Source organism: Cotesia glomerata, linkage group LG7, assembly GCF_020080835.1.
Source record: "Cotesia glomerata isolate CgM1 linkage group LG7, MPM_Cglom_v2.3, whole genome shotgun sequence".
Classification (NCBI taxonomy): domain Eukaryota; kingdom Metazoa; phylum Arthropoda; class Insecta; order Hymenoptera; family Braconidae; genus Cotesia; species Cotesia glomerata.
In genome coordinates this window covers 22,476,547-22,495,590 of record NC_058164.1, presented here as the reverse complement: position 1 = coordinate 22,495,590, position 19,044 = coordinate 22,476,547, and the positions used below count along the sequence as shown (strand labels likewise).

General features: G+C 31.3%; 4 protein-coding genes across 4 annotated transcripts; 1 reads left to right on the top strand and 3 right to left on the bottom strand.

Annotated features, from left to right (window-relative positions):
- Positions 1-1,149: 1,149 nt before the first annotated feature.
- On the bottom strand, positions 1,150-2,160 carry LOC123269868. Its single transcript, XM_044735762.1, has 2 exons — positions 2,127-2,160; positions 1,150-1,651 (listed from the first exon to the last, which is right to left on the bottom strand). The coding sequence occupies exon 2, from the start codon at positions 1,609-1,611 to the stop codon at positions 1,201-1,203; it is 411 nt and encodes a 136-aa protein (XP_044591697.1). The 5' UTR covers positions 1,612-1,651; positions 2,127-2,160; the 3' UTR covers positions 1,150-1,200.
- A 9,566-nt stretch (positions 2,161-11,726) lies between these two features.
- LOC123269862 (NF-kappa-B inhibitor cactus-like) lies at positions 11,727-13,656 on the bottom strand. The gene has a single exon (XM_044735756.1). The coding sequence runs from the start codon at positions 13,472-13,474 to the stop codon at positions 12,944-12,946; it is 531 nt and encodes a 176-aa protein (XP_044591691.1). The 5' UTR covers positions 13,475-13,656; the 3' UTR covers positions 11,727-12,943.
- A 628-nt stretch (positions 13,657-14,284) lies between these two features.
- On the bottom strand, positions 14,285-15,326 carry LOC123269863. Its single transcript, XM_044735757.1, has one exon. It carries the CDS (start codon positions 14,933-14,935, stop codon positions 14,420-14,422), a length of 516 nt encoding a protein of 171 aa, XP_044591692.1. The 5' UTR covers positions 14,936-15,326; the 3' UTR covers positions 14,285-14,419.
- Positions 15,327-17,159: 1,833 nt separating this feature from the next.
- LOC123269870 lies at positions 17,160-18,542 on the top strand. Its single transcript, XM_044735765.1, has 2 exons — positions 17,160-18,108; positions 18,182-18,542. The coding sequence occupies exons 1-2, from the start codon at positions 17,879-17,881 to the stop codon at positions 18,345-18,347; spliced, it is 396 nt and encodes a 131-aa protein (XP_044591700.1). The 5' UTR covers positions 17,160-17,878; the 3' UTR covers positions 18,348-18,542.
- Positions 18,543-19,044: the final 502 nt, after the last annotated feature.

The window sequence follows — 19,044 nt, the reverse complement described above, 5'->3', positions numbered from 1 at the left end:
CGTTGATCTCATTTCACAAAACGTATGTGTCTATCTTCGGATCAGAAAGAAATACTTTTGAAAGGTATCATCGGGCTTATATATGTGCCCGCTTCCAGACAGTCTACTTCATTTCCAACTCAAATGTGACCCATTGAAATACATTTATTCAGACAATTTTGGGAGACAATCAATGAGTTTGAAAGGTTAACGAAAAAACTGTTCCCAAGTGCAGACAAAGAATATTTAACGTCGTCAATGCATAGATATGTGATTTCGTCTATGGAAATATAAAAGACCAGATAAGCTGATTTATAAACATTTTATTCAGAAAAAAAATATGTTGCTATGCCATAACATTGTAAAAATAAAGACTAAATGCAATTACTTTTGCAAAAGTTGACGTAATATCGACGTTGTTTCCTCAAAATCACTCGCTGAAAATTCTTGTACGTATTCAGTCATTTTTCCTCGCAGGAACTGCATCCCCTCGTTAACATCATCTGCAATTAACCCAACTATGAAAAAGAGGTAACGACGTCGAAGGAACAGTTCCTAAGGTCATATAAAAAACACTAACCTGTTCCATACTCCAAAGTCGCCGAGTACACTGCGAAAACCATCGAAGGGTAAATATTTAATAACACTTTACTTCGCAGCGGACACGCTACCATAACATTATCACCGTCACGAGTTACAATCCACGAATTATGGATGCACATATACGGAAAACAACCGAACACTCGAGGCAAGCCGACGAATTTCACTACAAAAGAAATTTTTACCATAAACTTTTCCAACATAATTATCAACGATCCATTAACGACCTGATCTGTTGGTAGTCAAGGTACTATTATGATAAAGACAAAGCGGGATGAATTTCACTTGAAAACCAAAGTATTGGAACAATTTTTAAAATAAACACCTCGTTATTGCGATAAGAAAAATGCAGCGCAGTTTTGCAAAGAGCAATGAACTCCAATCGAATTAGTTTGACCTTAACACTTGTTCTATTCTTACCAAGGTTACTTCTGATAAACACATACGTTGATTGTCTTATAAATAGGTACCGTACTACTCACGCTTGACATCTTCGTCGCATATAATATATGCGCAAAACTAATGACGTAGTTAAACCGGGTTAACATCGGTTTGATTGAGATTCATTAATAAACTAAAAAATCTTTATTAGAATAAAATAACAGTTTATATTCCATATGCTTATTCGATATCCCGGCCCATGAACATCATGGTTTGCATTAGCATTGCAATAACATTACTCACTATTTTTTTCGTAACTTGGACCTCTCCATCAGTCTCTACTTTTTCTTGGTACAACTGAAGGTACTTAGACATGTCCTTATGCACGATTTTCAAGTAAATATCTCGGAGCTGCGTGTATTTTAGTCTTTCAACTGCTATGAGGTTGTCATCCCCTAGCTGCTTCTGTTCAGGGTCAGTATGATCTTCAACCTCTTTGATGTATTCTAAAAGAGTTGCGACGATCGGTTTAATCGTCAAGAGTAGTGAGACGTCATCAATTTCTTTCTTTTCGCTTTCTTTGCTCGTTCCTGGAATTGGTGCAGATCTCTTCTTTTGTAAGCGTTTTGATTTTTGGTTAGAAGCACTCATTACTGGTCGAGTGTGTCTATGCTAGAAAAAACATTATACACTGAGAAAAAATTATTTTGCTAATAAGGATATTTTTGATAATCAGAATATTTGGTATTGTGCTACTAAGAATACGTGGTATTTTGATTATCACAATAAATATACTGATTATCTAATACCTAGGTATACTGATTATCAGTATACCAATATAACAGAACTATTAGATAATTATAACCTCACTTGACTGGCATAAATCAATTGACTTATAAAGGTAACAAAAGAAATTAAAATTAAAATTGAAAGTGTAATAATAAATTTTTTTCAAGCTAATATAATAAATGTTAGTTGAATTCTATTTTTACCAGTGCATAAATCAAATAAACTGACTGTTAGTGTTAAAACGTCGATGGCAGTGACAGCGCATATATTATAGTTTACTGCGTAGAGTATAGCTCTTGAACTGACTTATATTCTGATAATCACAATACTTGGTATTATACTTGGTGATTATCAAAATACTTTTTTCTCAGTGTACATTTGTAGATTAAATATTCTAATTATTGATTATAATTTAACAATAAAAACTCTAAACTCTCCATTAGAAAACTCGAAAGATGTAAGCGAAAAATTCTTACCTTCAAAAAACTAGATAAACAACTTCTTTCTTGCTCAGATGGACAGAAAGTGTTCTACAAAAGCTCTTTATCGAAATATTTATACCGTCGTTAGTCCAATTCGGGATGAATTAACTTATCAGCGTCATACGATAAATGTTCCTCATGGTCGTGCAAAATAACAGGAAAAAGGTACCAAAAAAATATTTGTTTCGGACGTGATTTTTATTTTTTTTATTTTATTTTTTACTTCTGATATACATTCTATAGAGGTGCATAACACCTGTGCATAGACACCAGAAAAATACAATAATATTTAGTTATATATAAATCGTGTTAAAACATTCATAAGCCAATACAATGTACAAAGTATAAGTTTCCTTACGACTAATTATACAATATTTTGCTATCTAATATAGTATCTTAATTTATAATTCAATAGATCTAATCCACCTCCCAAAATTCTTGCTTAATAAGTTCTTTTTGCATTCAAGAGCTTTTAGATTATTAGGAATTAGATTGAAATATTTTATTGCCACAAAAAACGCATTTTTGGTACTTAAACTTTTACTAATTTTTGGTAAAATTATCAGTCTATTACGTGTGTTTATAAACCTCTCAGAGTACATTAATTTACAATCTGTAAAGTAATAAGTAAGCGCATTCACAACAAAATACTGGTTAATTTTTAAGGGTACTAACATTTCATTTTTTATTTTCATTTTACTTATCAACTTATTCTGCAAATTTATAATAGGTTTCATCGTATTATCATATGCACCACCCCAAGCAATGATTCCATAGTTTATAACACTTTCGAATAGTCCATGATATATTGTTTTCAGTATAGATGGGTGTAGCCAATTACTTAATTTATAGAATAAAAAGTGAAGTACTTGACTTTTTTAATCAGCTCAGTTACATGCTTATTCCATTTCATATGACAGTCATACACTACCCCTAAATATTTACAGCTTTCAACTCTTTTCAGTTTTCTATCTTTAATAAACAAATGAAAACTAGTGGGAACACTATCAATGTAGCTTCCGAAAGTAATGTATGTAGACTTATCAACATTGAGCGTAAGCTTATTGCCTTTAACCACTTATCTAAATTTTTAACCATTCAGTCAGACATTCATGAACTACTTGCCAACCACTTCCACTGCACAGGACTGCAGTATCATCAGCATAAGAAACTAGTGCATTCTCTGGTACAATATTAAAAATATCATCAATAAACAAAATGAAAAGAAGTGGTCCCAAGATAGTCCCTTGAGGAACTCCAATTTTCACAGATCTGTAATCACTATTACAATTATTTATTTTGACACACTGCTCTCTATTCGATAAATAATTATCAATCAATTTATGAGGCAGACCTCTTATTCCCTTACGCCATAGTTTATTTAGAAGAATTTTATGATTCACAGTGTCAAAAGCTTTAGCAAGATCCAAGAAAACTAACACGGTAGCTAGGTTTTTATCCACATTATTGTAAATAAAGTTAGAGGTAAAAGCTAAGGCATCATCCGTGCCTCTATTCTTCATGAAACCAAATTGATTATTTGCGATCAAATTATTACAAATACAAAAATTATATAATCTAACATATATGATTTTTCAAAGATTTTAGCCAAGTTAGAAATCAAAGAAATAGGTCTGTAATTGGTGGCCAGATGGGCGTTACCAGACTTGTAAATCGGAATAATATCAGCTTTCTTCAAAGCAGTGGGCCAGATGGCTCTGCTTATGCAGTTATTAAAGATATATTCTAAAGGCAGGCTAATATCTTTGGCTATACATTTTAATATCTTGCTATGAATATTGTCAACGCCACCAGCTTTGTCTTTCATTTCATTGATAACTTTTCTATTTCAAATTTATTAGTAGGTAATAAAAATATAGTATTACAATTATATTCAACAGTTTTTCACAATTAATTTCATCATTGTTACCTAGCTTACTCGCAAGCTTTTCACCAACATTAGTAAAAAAGTCAACAAAACTATCAGCAATTAATTTGTTATCTGAAACAATCTCATCATCACTAATAATATAATCAATATCTTTAGCTCGATTATTTTTTCCAAGCTTGCTATTTACATAATTCCACAGTTTTTTACTATCATTACAATAATTTCTGACTTTTTTAGATTCAAAGTTACTTTTGGCTAATTTAATTGTTTTGTTAAGAATTTTACAGTATGCATTATATTGGCTTTTAAGTTCCTCATTATCCCTGTCTAAATTCCAAATACTATATAGTTGCTCTTTAATCTTACATGAAACCATAATACCCTGAGTTATCCATTGACTACGTGGCTTATTTTTGTTTTTTTATTTCTGATTTTAAACTTAGCATCACTAACTAAAGATTTAATACTATCAGTGAATACATTGAAAAATTTATCAGGGTCTTGTATTTCAAGTAATGTCGACCAATTAAATTCATTACTAAGAATAGCCAGATGGTTGTAATTTATAGGAGCAATACCATTGTTGCAATTATTATTACTAAAATTACTATTATTATTGCTTTTATGATGATCAAAACTGACAAAAATCGGAAAGTGATCAGTAAAAGTATTAGTATAAGTAAAGGATTTTAAATTACATATGTTAGATTTGATAAAGAAGTTATCAATACAAGTTCCACCAGAATCATTAGGTCTGGTTATACCATTGAAATGTGGTAAATACCCTCTGTCTAGAAAATTTGACAGAAAGTTGTTGGCTAAAAGATCTGTTGACAACAAATTTATGTTAAAGTCACCAACTATAGCATGATTTTTGCCATGACTATTTAACTTGATGTATTCGTATGTTGCCTTAACAAAATCTTCCCTGCTCACATCATGACATCGGTACACACCAGATATTTTAAAAACACTACCATCATTCAATTTAATTTTAGTAGACATAAACTTTACTTGACCCGACACTTCAATTGACGTGCTAAATTGTAGAGTTTTCTTAATATACATAACCACTCCGTCGGCTTTATTGACATTACTATGATTATAATAACAACTGTATTCATCAAGGTGAAAAAAAGTAAAACAGGGTAGTTGCCAAGTCTCGGAACATATTATGACTTCAGGTTTGACACTTAAGTTACGAATAAAAATTTCAAGATTTTCAAAATTAGAATTTAGACCTCTGACATTGAGATGGAGTATCAGTAAGTTATCATGACATAGAAATTTATTTAAGCTGCAAAGATCACTAAAGTTTTCTTCAATAGAATTATCCTCCATTGATAATAAACTATTGATTTTGATTTGTCAATCTATTTCCTACATTACCAATTGAATTTGGTAAAATAGGTTTGATGGGATAATCAGTTTCATTGATAATCTTGTTCAGTTTGTACTTGAGATATTCGCAGCACATATCTGTAGCGCAGTGATCAGTAGCTCTATCTTTTTTGAATTTATCATTGTAGAAAACACAGTTTATGCACTTTTTAGATTGGCTTGTACACATTTTAGTAAGATGGCTACCAGCACATATTAGACATCTGATTTCATTACTACAGTTTTTATGCTTGTGGTTTGATCTACCGCATTTGAAGCACAGGTTGAAATTAAAATAATCAAAAATTCTACAGCACTGATGACCAACGTACGTTATCGTTAAAGATTATAATAATAACATTTGGTAACCATAATAGTCTTCTCTTGACTGATACTGAATTTACGTTAGAGCATGGAGTGTCAAGGCCAATAACTGAACACTTGTTAGACGTGTGGTACGTCATCGATCCCTTATGTAACTAACCTTGCGGCGTCGCAGTAGCCAGTAACCTTATTAAGTGACCGGAAGGTAGTTAAGGACAATTTCTCGGATGCCTCTTCCCATTGATAACGTCAGTTTTTTCTTTGCCCGTATCCTTTTTTAGGCTAACGTAAAAATCCTCAGAAAACTTAATAATTCTTACAATCATTGGATCATTATATCATTAATTACTTACTTATTATATTTCTTGAGGAAAGTCAAGATTGTAAGTAAAGAAAATAATTTTTTTACGACATTTTTAGGGCTCTCCATTTTGCTCCACTTTCCCATTTTGCCCCACCCTCTCTTTTTTAAAGGTAGTTATTTTGTTAATTTTTACATGGATAGCTCTCCTAGTTGACATCAGTACTAATGCATCCGATTTTCGTAAGGTTCACTAGGGGACGTCGCGAACTGGAAAGTCAGAGACTTAAAATAATTGCGACGACTCTCCAAGCAAAGAAAATCAAGTTATGGCCAATAGATGGCGCCGCAAGATAATGCTTTTGATGACGTCTTATAGCCTTAAACACTGATCAGCATTTTTATTCATAATTGAAGAAGCTTTAGATTTTTAAAACTCAATAAATTATTACACGGAGAGAAAAATTTCATGCTGTTATTACTGTTGTAATAATATTGCCACTGGTTCTGATCATTGCCATTACTATTATATATATTATATATATATACAGTACCGACGGAAAATTTCCGGACAACCTTCTTGTTTACTTTTTAATTTAAATATGATACATAAACAAATTATCTTGATAAAATGCTATTTTATTTTACAAAGTGTGTACGATCGAGTCATTGACTTTCTTCTTGATTTATTTTACTTTTAATAATCGTTTCAATAAATTTTCATCTTGTCCGAAAACTTCCTGTTTACATATTCCCGGAATTTCAGTTCAAAATTTGAATTTTGAAAGGTCGCTCATGATTTTTTTCAATTTATTAGTGCATTAGTTTAGATTTTATCGAGCGACCTTTTACTATTCAAATTAAAATTCCATGCATTTTTTTTATTTAGTACAATAATCGATAAAAATACATAACGAGATGAACTAAAAATCAAGCACAACATAGAAAATATAATTTTTTTTTAATTTAATAATTTGATTTAATCAACTGCCAGACGTGGGTTCGAATCCCAAGCTGGTCTAGAAACCAGCTTGGTTGAGATTTGACCTTGCCGCGTATTTTAAGATTTTTTCAAACCAAAAAGACCCCAACGTACCACTCCCAACACTTAAAGTCGGCGATATGACTAATTAAAGAAAAAAAAAAAAAATTCTGAACGACCTTTCAAAATTTAAATTTTGAACTGAAACTTTCAGAAACTTATTTTTTTTTTGGTCTATAAAATTATACCGTAACGCGAAAAAAAATAAAAAAATTCGATTTTGACGATTTTTGAAATTTTAAAAAATTTGGAGTGACCTCTTAAATATTTTTTTTTAAGCTATCCTTTGGTGAGGGCTCTTAAAACATCAAAAACTAACATTTTTTCACTCGAGACTCAAAAAAAAAAATAGTTGGTTTTTTTGCACCACCCTAATATATATATATATATATATATATATATATATATATATATATATATATATATATATATATATATATATACTCCCCCATGTAGTAACTAATAAAAGACTGAAAAAAATAAAAAAAAATTTTTTATATTTTTTTTTATTTCTTATTAGTTACAACATAGAGGGTTATATATATATTTATATATTTATATATATATATATATATATATATATATATATATATATATATATATATATATTAAGGGGTGCCAAAATGTAACTCCCGTAGAGAACCTTTTAAAATTGGAATTTTGAGTTCCACTTTTAACAACAGCTGTGTTTAGACATTTCCTGAGATATTTCGGGTTGAGAGAATTTATTTGATTATTTATAGGATATTTAACAGGAGATTTAATTGGGCACTTCCAGCCAAATTTTGAATTTTCACCGGAAATGCCCAAACTAAGCTTCTGTTAAAAAATTCTATGAAAATCAAATACATTGTCTCACACCAAAATATATCAGGAAATGCCCAAACGCAGCCCCTGTTAAAAGCGGAACTAAAAATTCCAATTTTAAAAGGTTCTCTACGGGAGTTACATTTTGGCACAACCTAATATATATATATATATATATATTCATATATATATATATATATATATATATATATATATATATATTAGGGTGGCGCAATAAAACTGACTATTCTTTTTTTAAGTCTCGAGTGAAAAAATGTTAGTTTTTGATGTTTTAAGAGCGCTCTCCAAAGGACAGCTTAAAAAAAAAATTTTTAAGATGTCGCTCCAAATTTTTTTTAATTTCAAAAATCGTCAAAAATCGAATTTTTGTTTTTTTTTTATTTTTTTCCTCGTTACGGCATAATTTTATAGACTACAAAAAAATAAGTTTCTGAAAATTTCAGTTCAAAATTTGAATTTTAAAAGGTCGCTCATAATTTTTTTCAATTTATTAGTGCATTAGTTTAGATTTTATCGAGCGACCTTTTACTTTTCAAATTAAAATTCCATGCATTTTTTTTTTTTTTATTTAGTACAATAATCGATAAAAATACATTACGAGATGAACTAAAAATCAAGCACAACATAGAAAATATAATTTTTTTTTAATTTAATAATTTGATTTAATCAACTGCCAGGCGTGGGTTCGAATCCCAAGCTGGTCTTAGAAACCAGCTTGGTTGAGATTTGACCTTTCCGCGTACGTTAAGATTTTTTCAAACCAAAAAGACCCCAACGTACCACTCCCAACACTTAAAGTCGGCGATATGACTAATTAAAGAAAAAAAAAAAAAAATTATGAGCGACTTTTCAAAATTTAAATTTTGAACTGAAACTTTCAGAAACCTATTTTTTTTGGTCTATAAAATTATACCGTAACGAGAAAAAAAATAAAAGAAAAAAAAAAAAAATTCGATTTTTGAAATTTTAAAAAATTTGGAGTGACCTCTTAAAAATTTTTTTTTAAGCTGTCCTTTGGTGAGGGCTCTTAAAACATCAAAAACTAACATTTTTTCACTCGAGACTAAAAAAAAAAAATAGTTGGTTTTTGCACCACCCTAATATATATATATATATATATATATATATATATATATATATATATATATATATATATATATATATATATATATATATATATATATATATATATATATATATACTCCCCATGTAGTAACTAATAAAAGACTGAAAAAATAAAAAAAATTTTTTATATTTTTTTATTTCTTATTAGTTACCACATAGGGGTTATATATATATTTATATATTTATATATATATATATATATATATATTAAGGGGTGCCAAAATGTAACTCCCGTAGAGAACCTTTTAAAATTGGAATTTTGAGTTCCACTTTTAACAGCAGCTGTGTTTAGACATTTCCTGAGATATTTCGGGTTGAGAGAATTTATTTGATTATTTATAGGATATTTAACAGGAGATTTAATTGGGCACTTCCAGCCAAATTTTGAATTTTCACCGGAAATGCCCAAACTAAGCTTCTGTTAAAAAATTCTATGAAAATCAAATACATTGTCTCACACCAAAATATATCAGAAAATGCCCAAACGCAGCCCCTGTTAAAAGCGGAACTAAAAATTCCAATTTTAAAAGGTTCTCTACGGGAGTTACATTTTGGCACACCCTAATATATATATATATATCAAGTCAGATTAAAGGCAAAAATCTACTTCTATCAAAATATATTATGTTTTCATTTATTATGTACTCACGTTTATACCCTCATATATCTAATCATATGTAATATATCTGTATTTGAAATTGCCATTTGGCCTGTGCCTTGGCATAAAATAAACAAAATCTAAAATCTAATAAATAATTTTTTTATTCTTTCATTTAAATATAATATATTTCGAACTAAAGAAATAAATCTCTTAAAACAAAATGTATATTTTATTAACTCAGAAGCTAAAAAATTAAATTCTTTTTATAAAAATTTAAAAAACTATTTATAAAGTAACCGGTGACGTTAGCCGAGTTGTCTAAGGCGCATGGCCTATAGAGAACTCGGACTAACTTACCGGCCAGGCGTGGGTTCGAATCCCAAGGTAGTCTTAGAAACCAACTTGGTTGATATTCGGCCCTTGCCGCGTAGGTTAAGATTTACACGCCCCAAAAAGACCCAACGTACCACTCCCAATCGTTAAAAGTCGGCGATATGACCACAGCAGTTAAAACCGACTCTAAATAATAATAAATAAAAAAAAAAAAAAAAATAATATTTATAAAGTAGTTCAAAAAATTATATAAAATAACATAGACATTTTTGTAACAAATCCTAAATTGTCACTCTTTGAAATAAATAAAATTCTCAATTTACATCCGTAAAATAAAAAAAAAAAAGTTTTTTTTTTTATAATTTCTAATAAAACTAAATATTACAATAAAAAAACGCTTCCCTATTTTTTGTCGATAATATCAAATCACTAAAAAGTTACAAATTCTTAAAACACATATTTAAAATTTTGGAGCTCTTAAAAATTCATGACTTGTGAACTTTTAAAGATCAAGTGCTAAAAATGTATCGGTAAGCTTTTTTTTCAAATCTAAGGATTTGATAGCAAATGACCTATGTATATACGTATTTATAAATTTTTTTTTATATATATCTCCTCTTCCTTTAACTAAAGCAAAATAAAACTTTGAAAAAAAAAATCATCTCAATAAACTTTGTTACTGCAATAAATTCATGCCTGTTTTTTTTTTTTTTTTTAAATATTATTCTTTTATTAGAAACAACTTAAGGGGAGGTATATATATAAATATTTTATATACATATACATAATTGTGTGTGGTGATTCAGCTTCACCTTCTATCTCTCTTTTGCTCTCACAACGTTTATACGCTTATATTAGTAGTTCATTATAAATCTTACAATTACTACAATTGACTCTTCATAGTCGCACTAAAACACTCTATATATATTTATAAATGCATAAAATTATTTTTTCAACTAAATTCTCAATATATAACTACAAAATCTTATAGCTTTTCAAATAATGAATAAAAATTGACCACAAATGTATATACGGTACATAAGAGTAAGTATCCTTAACGGATGAAAATAATAAATATACCTGAAAGCCATATTCAAATATTATAACAGTTTTAATTGTATTATTCTTACCTAAACAGTGTTACACAATAAAAACGTGTGAAAAAAACAAAGTCTTAGCTATAAGGTAGATGTAGTTTTTCAGAGAAACTTAATGAGATCGACCCCTGAATAAAAAAAAGTATTGAGACAAAGAAAAAAGTATTGAAAAGTATTGGATTGACTAGAAAACCAATACTTTTCAATACTTTTTTCTTTGTCTCAAGACTTTTTTTTATCAGGGATAATAATGTAAAACGCACTGATACAAATCTTACGTTACTGAAACAGTTTCATTTTGCGTGTATTTTGTTTGAATCATTGTAATTCTTATAGAGAAAACCTAGATATCCTTTAAACCTATTGTATCATAATCCGTTTTGCAGTTAAATGCCACGAGAACCTGTTTTATCAGCGGATCTCCATCGGTTAAGTCTTTTCCAGTCGGGCCAAGTTTTTCGACCCAAAGATATTCACAAAGAACAAAAAATGAGGACTTTTTTGTTTTTTTACAATCTTTGGCCAATTACGAGATAAGGCTGATGACCGGTAACCTATAGAAACACACATGTATTTATTTATTTATTTATTTCCTTTATTAAAACCCAACAGCCCATAAGGCCAATGACAAGGTTACTTAAATGATACATAGTTGAAGATACAGACAGAGTATTAACAATATTAAATAATATACTAAATGACTCAATATAAACCAAGCTTTAATTCTTAGGTACTAATTATCTTAATTTCTTATATTAATCAATTTAACAAAATTTACGACTCATTTTTGACCAGAAGCCAGTGGAGAGAAAAAACAATTTATTTATTTTAATTCTGTGCATTACTGCGCATATTTAATACGAATCTCCGCAACATAACGAATAGTGTCAAACAGTGTTTACATTTTAATGGCTACACATCCTTGCCAAAACTTTCTCTGACGACAGTAATACAGTCAATTAATTTTAATTAAAGTAACCTACACGATGACTAAATTGACTCTGACTGAAATAAAATATAAGTCCGACGTCGATGTATTATGGTACTATAGTAATATTTGTATAAACTATACACTAATGCCACGATTGAGTCCCACCGCAATACGTGTAAACAATAAGTCTTTCTAACGTAAACATATGAGTGAGTCACGCGGGAACTTTCTTAGTTTACTATGTTAACTTGCTGTAGTAGCTACGTAGGACTTATACATTTTTTAAGCTCACAGAAAGATAAGAAAGTTTTTTATCTACTAAATTATAAAATTTTTCTAATTATTTAGAACGTTGACTTAAAACTAATTAGATTACAAATTTTGACCAAAAACAATCACTTGGAAAGTTAAGTTACTTTTTCACAGTCGATGATGAGCAGTTACTTTTACAAGGCTTGCGCAAAAATGCTCTCAAGTTCGATAGTTGCTAGCGTCGATGTTCCACCTAGGGGTCTTGCTGCAAATAATTATAACAGGTAGTAATTGCGAATTTCGTTCAAACCTTCCACAAGAATTTGACTCTGTCATATCACGGTAAACTATATATCTGTTAGCTTTGTCCCTTTTGAAGCCATGTGCAAATTTCTTGCGTACAACAATAGGCAAGTCATAGACATTACTTGAGTCGGTTCCTTGTAACACAATCTCGCGCAAGACACATACGTAGATGTAGACGCTAGTAACTATAAATTCTGCACAAGCTTTTGCTCAAGCACATGTTTTTTGGGTTACAAACAAACTAAACTACTTAAAACCTTAATTATAGAACTTAGTCACTCTAAAAGATCTCACATCACGATCACAATTGAGACTTTTGAAACTCGCACTCTGGTTCGTAGTCTTCATCATAAGAATTGGTCTCCGACTGCAGGGGAACCCTGCATTGTACACCGTTCTGCTTTAAGACGTCCATCATCTTATCATCTCTGGCAAAGAAGGCGATGTGGTACGGCGTCATTAAGTCGTTGTTCATAGCTTCTCTGTTGATGTTAGGCTGCTGACACAGCCATTCTACCAAGGAGTAGTTCTGAGCCCTCACTGCGAGATGCAAAAGGGTATCTCCTCCTTTCAACTCCTTTCCATTGATGTCTGCGCCCCAGAGCGTCAGGAGTTTTATCTTTTCAACGGCATCTTCTTGCTGGGATGCGACAATGTGTACACACTGTTGTTGTTTCTTATTGTATTCCACCAAGGTGTACCGGTTTTCTTCATTGATGAAATCATGCAAGATAATTAATTCGGTGACGTCACCACTATGGCAAAGGAAGTGCACCAAGTTATCACCTTCTTCATTCTTGATACCGGTAAATACCATATTTGACTTATTCATTTCGCTAACAAGTAAATTGACTGTTACAACACAAATGAATCAATGTAACTTGGTCATGCAATAAATATATGTCTACGCGTGATAACAGATTCTTACTAAGGCCACAAGTTATCACTTGAACTGTATAATAGTAACATAATACAGCCGCGATTGTAATGTTATTGTGCATAAAGAAACTTTTTTTTTCCGCCAATCAAACAATTTTTTTCTGAATAGAATACAGTTGAATCAATAATATTACAAATTAAAGTTAATATTATCGTCCATAGTTATCATAAATAAATTTTTTATCTCAGGAATGTGGACGAGATAGGATCATAATAACAAATTACATTATTATTTCTGCCGAATTATTATTTCAGCAGAAATAATAATGTAATTTGTTATTATGATCCTATCTTGTCCACATTCCTGAGATAAAAAATTTATTTAATATTATAAATAATTAAATATATATGTTAAATATTTTAAGTAAATCGTATTGTTTACTATATGTTTATATGTGTTACAATTGTGGCATTTTCACATTTTACAAGTGATGTTTTTCACCTACTTTATAATAAATATCGAATTATGAGAAATTAACATAAAGACTTATTCTACATTATTCTTAAAATTTCTATTAAGGTGTTCATTCAAACCCCACATCATATTATTAAAAAACAAACATGTTATTAAAAAAGTTGTAAAGTATCATAAAACAGTTTTCACGTGTCTTTCAACGAATTGTAAGTATTTAAGTATTGAAACAAGATAAATAGCTAAAACTCTCAACAATCTCATAAATAACTATTCTAAATAATTTACAAGAAAAAAAATAATTCTCAATCTCATTGTTAGATATTTGTTCTTACAATTACCCCTTGTTAGAATTGCATCACCTTTTCCCTATCAGTGGACATTGCTATGTTATTTGTTTACATATCGCCAAATATCGTGTATAAGTTACCTTGGAGTCAATTCAAGACTTTCACTTGATGTGTCAGACTCATCGGAAGGATCGTCACACACAGCACCGCTAGTCCTTAGGATTTCCATCATTCCAAGGTCTGAAATTCTGTAGGCAACTTGATAAGCAGTATCTTGCAAAAAGTTTACAGCTCCTAGGTCTGCACCAGGTGTTCGGCAAATCCACTGGGCCAGCGGATAATTCCCAGTGATCACCGCAATATGCAGCAAGGTGTTCCCCATAACAACCTCCTTAGCATTGATATCAGCACCCATGTTCCAAAGTATCTCGATTTTTGACTTAGCGTTAGCTTGGTCGTCCTCAGCTACGGCGTGAGTGACCTGTCTTCCACATAAATCATACTGATGTATGACATCGGTCCACCGCATGGATTCCAGAGCCTCTAAAAGCTCTGCGATATTGCCTACTCGACAGATATACTGAAAAACTTGACCTTCGTGGTCAGTCGGCTCAACAAACTGTTGGCCATTAGCAGGTCCATTCTCTTCCATGATTTAAAACCTAGGTGAGCACGTCTTGCACTGGGTGAAAATCAAATATAACTGAACATAAACTTTTGTTTATAGTTCAGCTTACCGGAATACACTAATCCCCCGGGCCGTTACTTAGCTGATTTGTACTAATTCCATTAGTGCAATATATCCTATGATTGTATATCTTTAGTCACATCATAAGATGCCAAAACTTGCTTTGATATATCGTTAAAAACATTCAGCTCAGTCGATTAACTTTCAAAGTGACTCATAAATAACTCTATAAATCGGTAGGCATCACGCCAACACAGCTGTGGCATTAAATATTCGGGAGCAAGAGATAAACTCTACATAATGCAACGACTGAAGCGATGTTTTATATTACTATACACCTTATGTAAACAGAAAGGTAAATTTGTGCAAACTGGTAAACTTTAATGAAATACAATGCGAAACGCCAATAATGTGTACACATTGTCGCATCCCAGCAAGAAGTCGCCGTCGAAAAGATGAAACTCCTGACGCTCTGAGGCGTAAATGTCAATGAAAAGGAGTTGAAAGGAGGGGATACACCTTTGCATCTAGCAGTGAGGGTTCAGAACTACATCTTGGTAGAATGGCTGTGTCAGAAGCCTAACGTCAACAGGGAAGCTATGAACAATGACTTAATAACGCCGTACCACATCGCCTTCTTTGCCAGAGATGATAAGATGATGGACGTCTTAAATCAGAACGGTGTACAATGCAGGGTTCCCCTGCAGTCGGAGACCAATTCTTATGATGAGGGCTACGAACCAGAGTGCAAGTCTCAAAAGTTTCAATTGTGATTGTGATGTGAGATCTTTTAGAGTGACTAGGTTCTATAATTAAGGTTTGAAGTAGTTTAGTTTGTTGGTCACCCGAGAAACATGTGCTTTAGCAAAAGCTTGTGCAGAACTTATAGTTACTAGTGTCTACATCTACGTATATGTTTTGCGCGAGATTGTGTTTCAAGGAACCGACTCAAGAAATGTATATGATTTTCCTATTGTTGTACGTAAGAAATTTGCACATGGCTTGAAAAGAAGCACAGCAACAGATATATAGTTTACTGCAATATAACAGAGTTATATTCTTGGGGACGGTTTTGCACAAAATTGGTAATTTTTACCTGTTAGTTATCTGCAGCAAGACCGCAAGGTGGAACATCGACGCTAGCAACTATCAAACTTGAGAGTATTCTTGCGCAAGTCTTGTAAAAGATTTTTATATGAATAAGTTTTAAAAGATGTAAAATATATAAATGTCTCCAATTACAAGTCATATATTTGAAAAAAAAATCAACTAACCCTACTCTACCCTACTTGAAAACATAGCGGAGAATGCAAAAAGTCCATTATGCAACCTCTTATCTCGTTACTATTCAAACATCCAATGTCAAAATTACAATGATATCCGTACAAAAACAGTTTCACTGGTAACGAAATATTTCACTTTTTATGAAATTCCTAAAATCTATCTTCTAGTACTTTTAAAAAAAATTGAAGTACACAATGACGCACACCAAGTACGTTTCAAAATTGTTTCTTTTAATTTTTAAATTTACAGCAAAATTTTTTTTAATTTCCGAAAATCATATACAACCATATCGGTTACTTGGATTTTTTAATTTTTTATTTTATATCTTTTTGTAAAAAAATAAAATATTTTTTTTCTTAATAGTCTTATGAACGTGGACTTGGCGCGATTTTTTTACAGTGAAACTGTTTTTGTACGGATTTCAGTATTTTTTGTAATTATAATAAAAATTGACAATTTTAATTTAATACATTTCCGGTGGCAAACTATCCCCTTTAAGCTATAGTTCATGCAAAAGTTATTCTTGCGCCGCCTGGCGTGTGTAATTGCAAGCTGTCAAATATCTTTTTTTCACTGTAGTTTCCTATCTATTATAAGATTAGCATTCATACTTATATTATTTAGTCTCTGGCCGTCCGCTTTTTACATAAGAAAAAAGTTAAAATCTAAAAATCTGGGTCGCTATAGTTTGTGCTGATTATTTTTAATAATTTTAAATAGAAATTATAAAGATAATTGATAATAATCAAGTAATACGCGTAATAAAAAGCATGAACTACTATTATAAAATATCATATCAAAAAAATCAAAATAAATTTGAAAAAAAATTTTTAACCTCAAAAAACCGTTCTGCTTACGGTATATACACACTCGGTAGTCTGGCTTGAGAACGGAACTTGACGCCAGACTCTATCGAGTCTATTGATACGTCACAACGTACACACCTACTATCACTAAGGGCATACTAGTTTGGCCTACTAATATTCTATTCACACACCGAATGAATCATCAACCTTGGACTGATCTTAGTCAACAAAGTTCGATGCAACGATCATGGTTGTTTTTATACTATAATCTAACGTTGCGCATATTTAAAGATTTAATGAAACACGCTGGCATCGAGTGATATCATACGTTCGTTGGCCTAACGTCATTGACAGTGGTGAAGGTCTTTATTTTGATACCAAGCTATTTATTATTGGGGCGATGACCTAAATTACGTCTTGCTTTTCTACCTTTGTTTATTAAAATGCAAACAAGGGGTGTGACTTAAATGGCCGACTAAGAGCGTTTTTTTAGCGATTTCCAAATGACTAGTTAAATTTTATTGTGACGTCTACCTCTAGTAGGTCCGACGACTATTGAACTGCTAACCAGATTCATTTACGAAAAACGCAATGAAAAGCTTTTTATGCACCATTCATTCATATCAACACTCTGGATGCTACCCGTCGAACAAATCTATTATTTATGAGAGCATCTGATCGTAAAATTAATTCAATCATTTAGACGTGTAACCTTTGCATATATGCATGATCTGGAACTGATATAAAGACTTACTAGTCCAGAATGGTACTTTAAAAGTTAAGTTTGTCGAGACTAGTCGTTTACCTTTACGATAAAATGGAAGAACAATTTGCAAATATTGAGTATGTTCTTATAGCACCGGATATATTAGTGCCCTTAACCTGGCCAATTTATGGCCTAGAAGATTTTGTTGTAAAGCTTCTTAGAAAGATCATGAGTACCAGCCAACAGGAGAGCCCCATCATCAGGGTGCATGACATTTCAGTTCGGTTGATGAAGAATCACCCAAATGGATTTCCCTTCGTGTGTGAATTGGTGTCTACTGAGTAAGTAGCGTTTCACAAATTTTTTAACAAACAGTTTAACTCGATAGAATGTAAATAGTTATCTTGATTGCAGACAGGTGATTGGAGTTGATGTCTACGATATCGTTCCTTCGGAGGATGTAAACAACGATTTGATTGGGGTTGTCAGCGGAAGTGATTTTAGAGCCTTACAACGAAGGACTTCCTGGGCTCGAGTTCGAGAACCGACATGCGTTCTACGTTCTCAAACTCTCGAGTAAGTGTTGTAGTTTATTTAAATTATTCTTATCCTCTTTATGGGATAAATCCAGGTGGTTTTTTCTTGTGTAATTACTTTGCATTCATATTTGTTTACGTTATCAGTTGTTTGGATTATGGTTGACCTCAGATACTGCTTATTCGTTGCAGTTTGTTTTATAAATATAATATTGTTGATAATGATACACATAATACTTATAATTAAACATCTGAATGTTCATAGGAACGTTTAACGGCGTTCTTTTTTTTTTTTTTTTTGAATACGGTTATTCTGCACTAGTACACTAATAATACACTAAGTACACAGTTTTGAGTTATACATAGTACGTCAATGACAAGAGAATCTTTTTGCAAGTTAACTCTACAGGTAGAAAAATGAATGCCAAACGACACATCACCTGCAAGCTAAACCTGTGAGCTTACCGCTGTTCAACGTATGGGTACATTCAAAAATAGTTTCTGTGAAAAAGCAGCAATTCGATGTTCAACGTCCACAATTGAATACCTTATCATTTTTTATATAGATCTATATCTTTATAAATTCCGAGCGGATGTGTGAAATTTATTCTTGGACCACTTCGGTATTCACATACGTTAAAAAGCAATAAAATAAAGTTAGTTTCACACTTTTGGTTTTAATTAATTATCTTATTTTTTCGTCATTTCAAAAAGACGAACTACGTCGCAACCGCGATAAAA

What these genes read in the sequence shown, in the direction of transcription:
- LOC123269862 (XM_044735756.1), bottom strand. Translation starts at nt 13,474, where the DNA reads ATGAATAAGTCAAATATGGTATTTACCGGTATCAAGAATGAAGAAGGT.
- LOC123269863 (XM_044735757.1), bottom strand. Translation starts at nt 14,935, where the DNA reads ATGGAAGAGAATGGACCTGCTAATGGCCAACAGTTTGTTGAGCCGACT.
- LOC123269870 (XM_044735765.1), top strand. Translation starts at nt 17,879, where the DNA reads ATGGAAGAACAATTTGCAAATATTGAGTATGTTCTTATAGCACCGGAT. An exon ending in TGTGAATTGGTGTCTACTGA is followed by an intron (nt 18,109 to 18,181) that starts GTAAGTAGCGTT and finishes TCTTGATTGCAG; the next exon opens with ACAGGTGATTGGAGTTGATG.
- LOC123269868 (XM_044735762.1), bottom strand. Translation starts at nt 1,611, where the DNA reads ATGAGTGCTTCTAACCAAAAATCAAAACGCTTACAAAAGAAGAGATCT.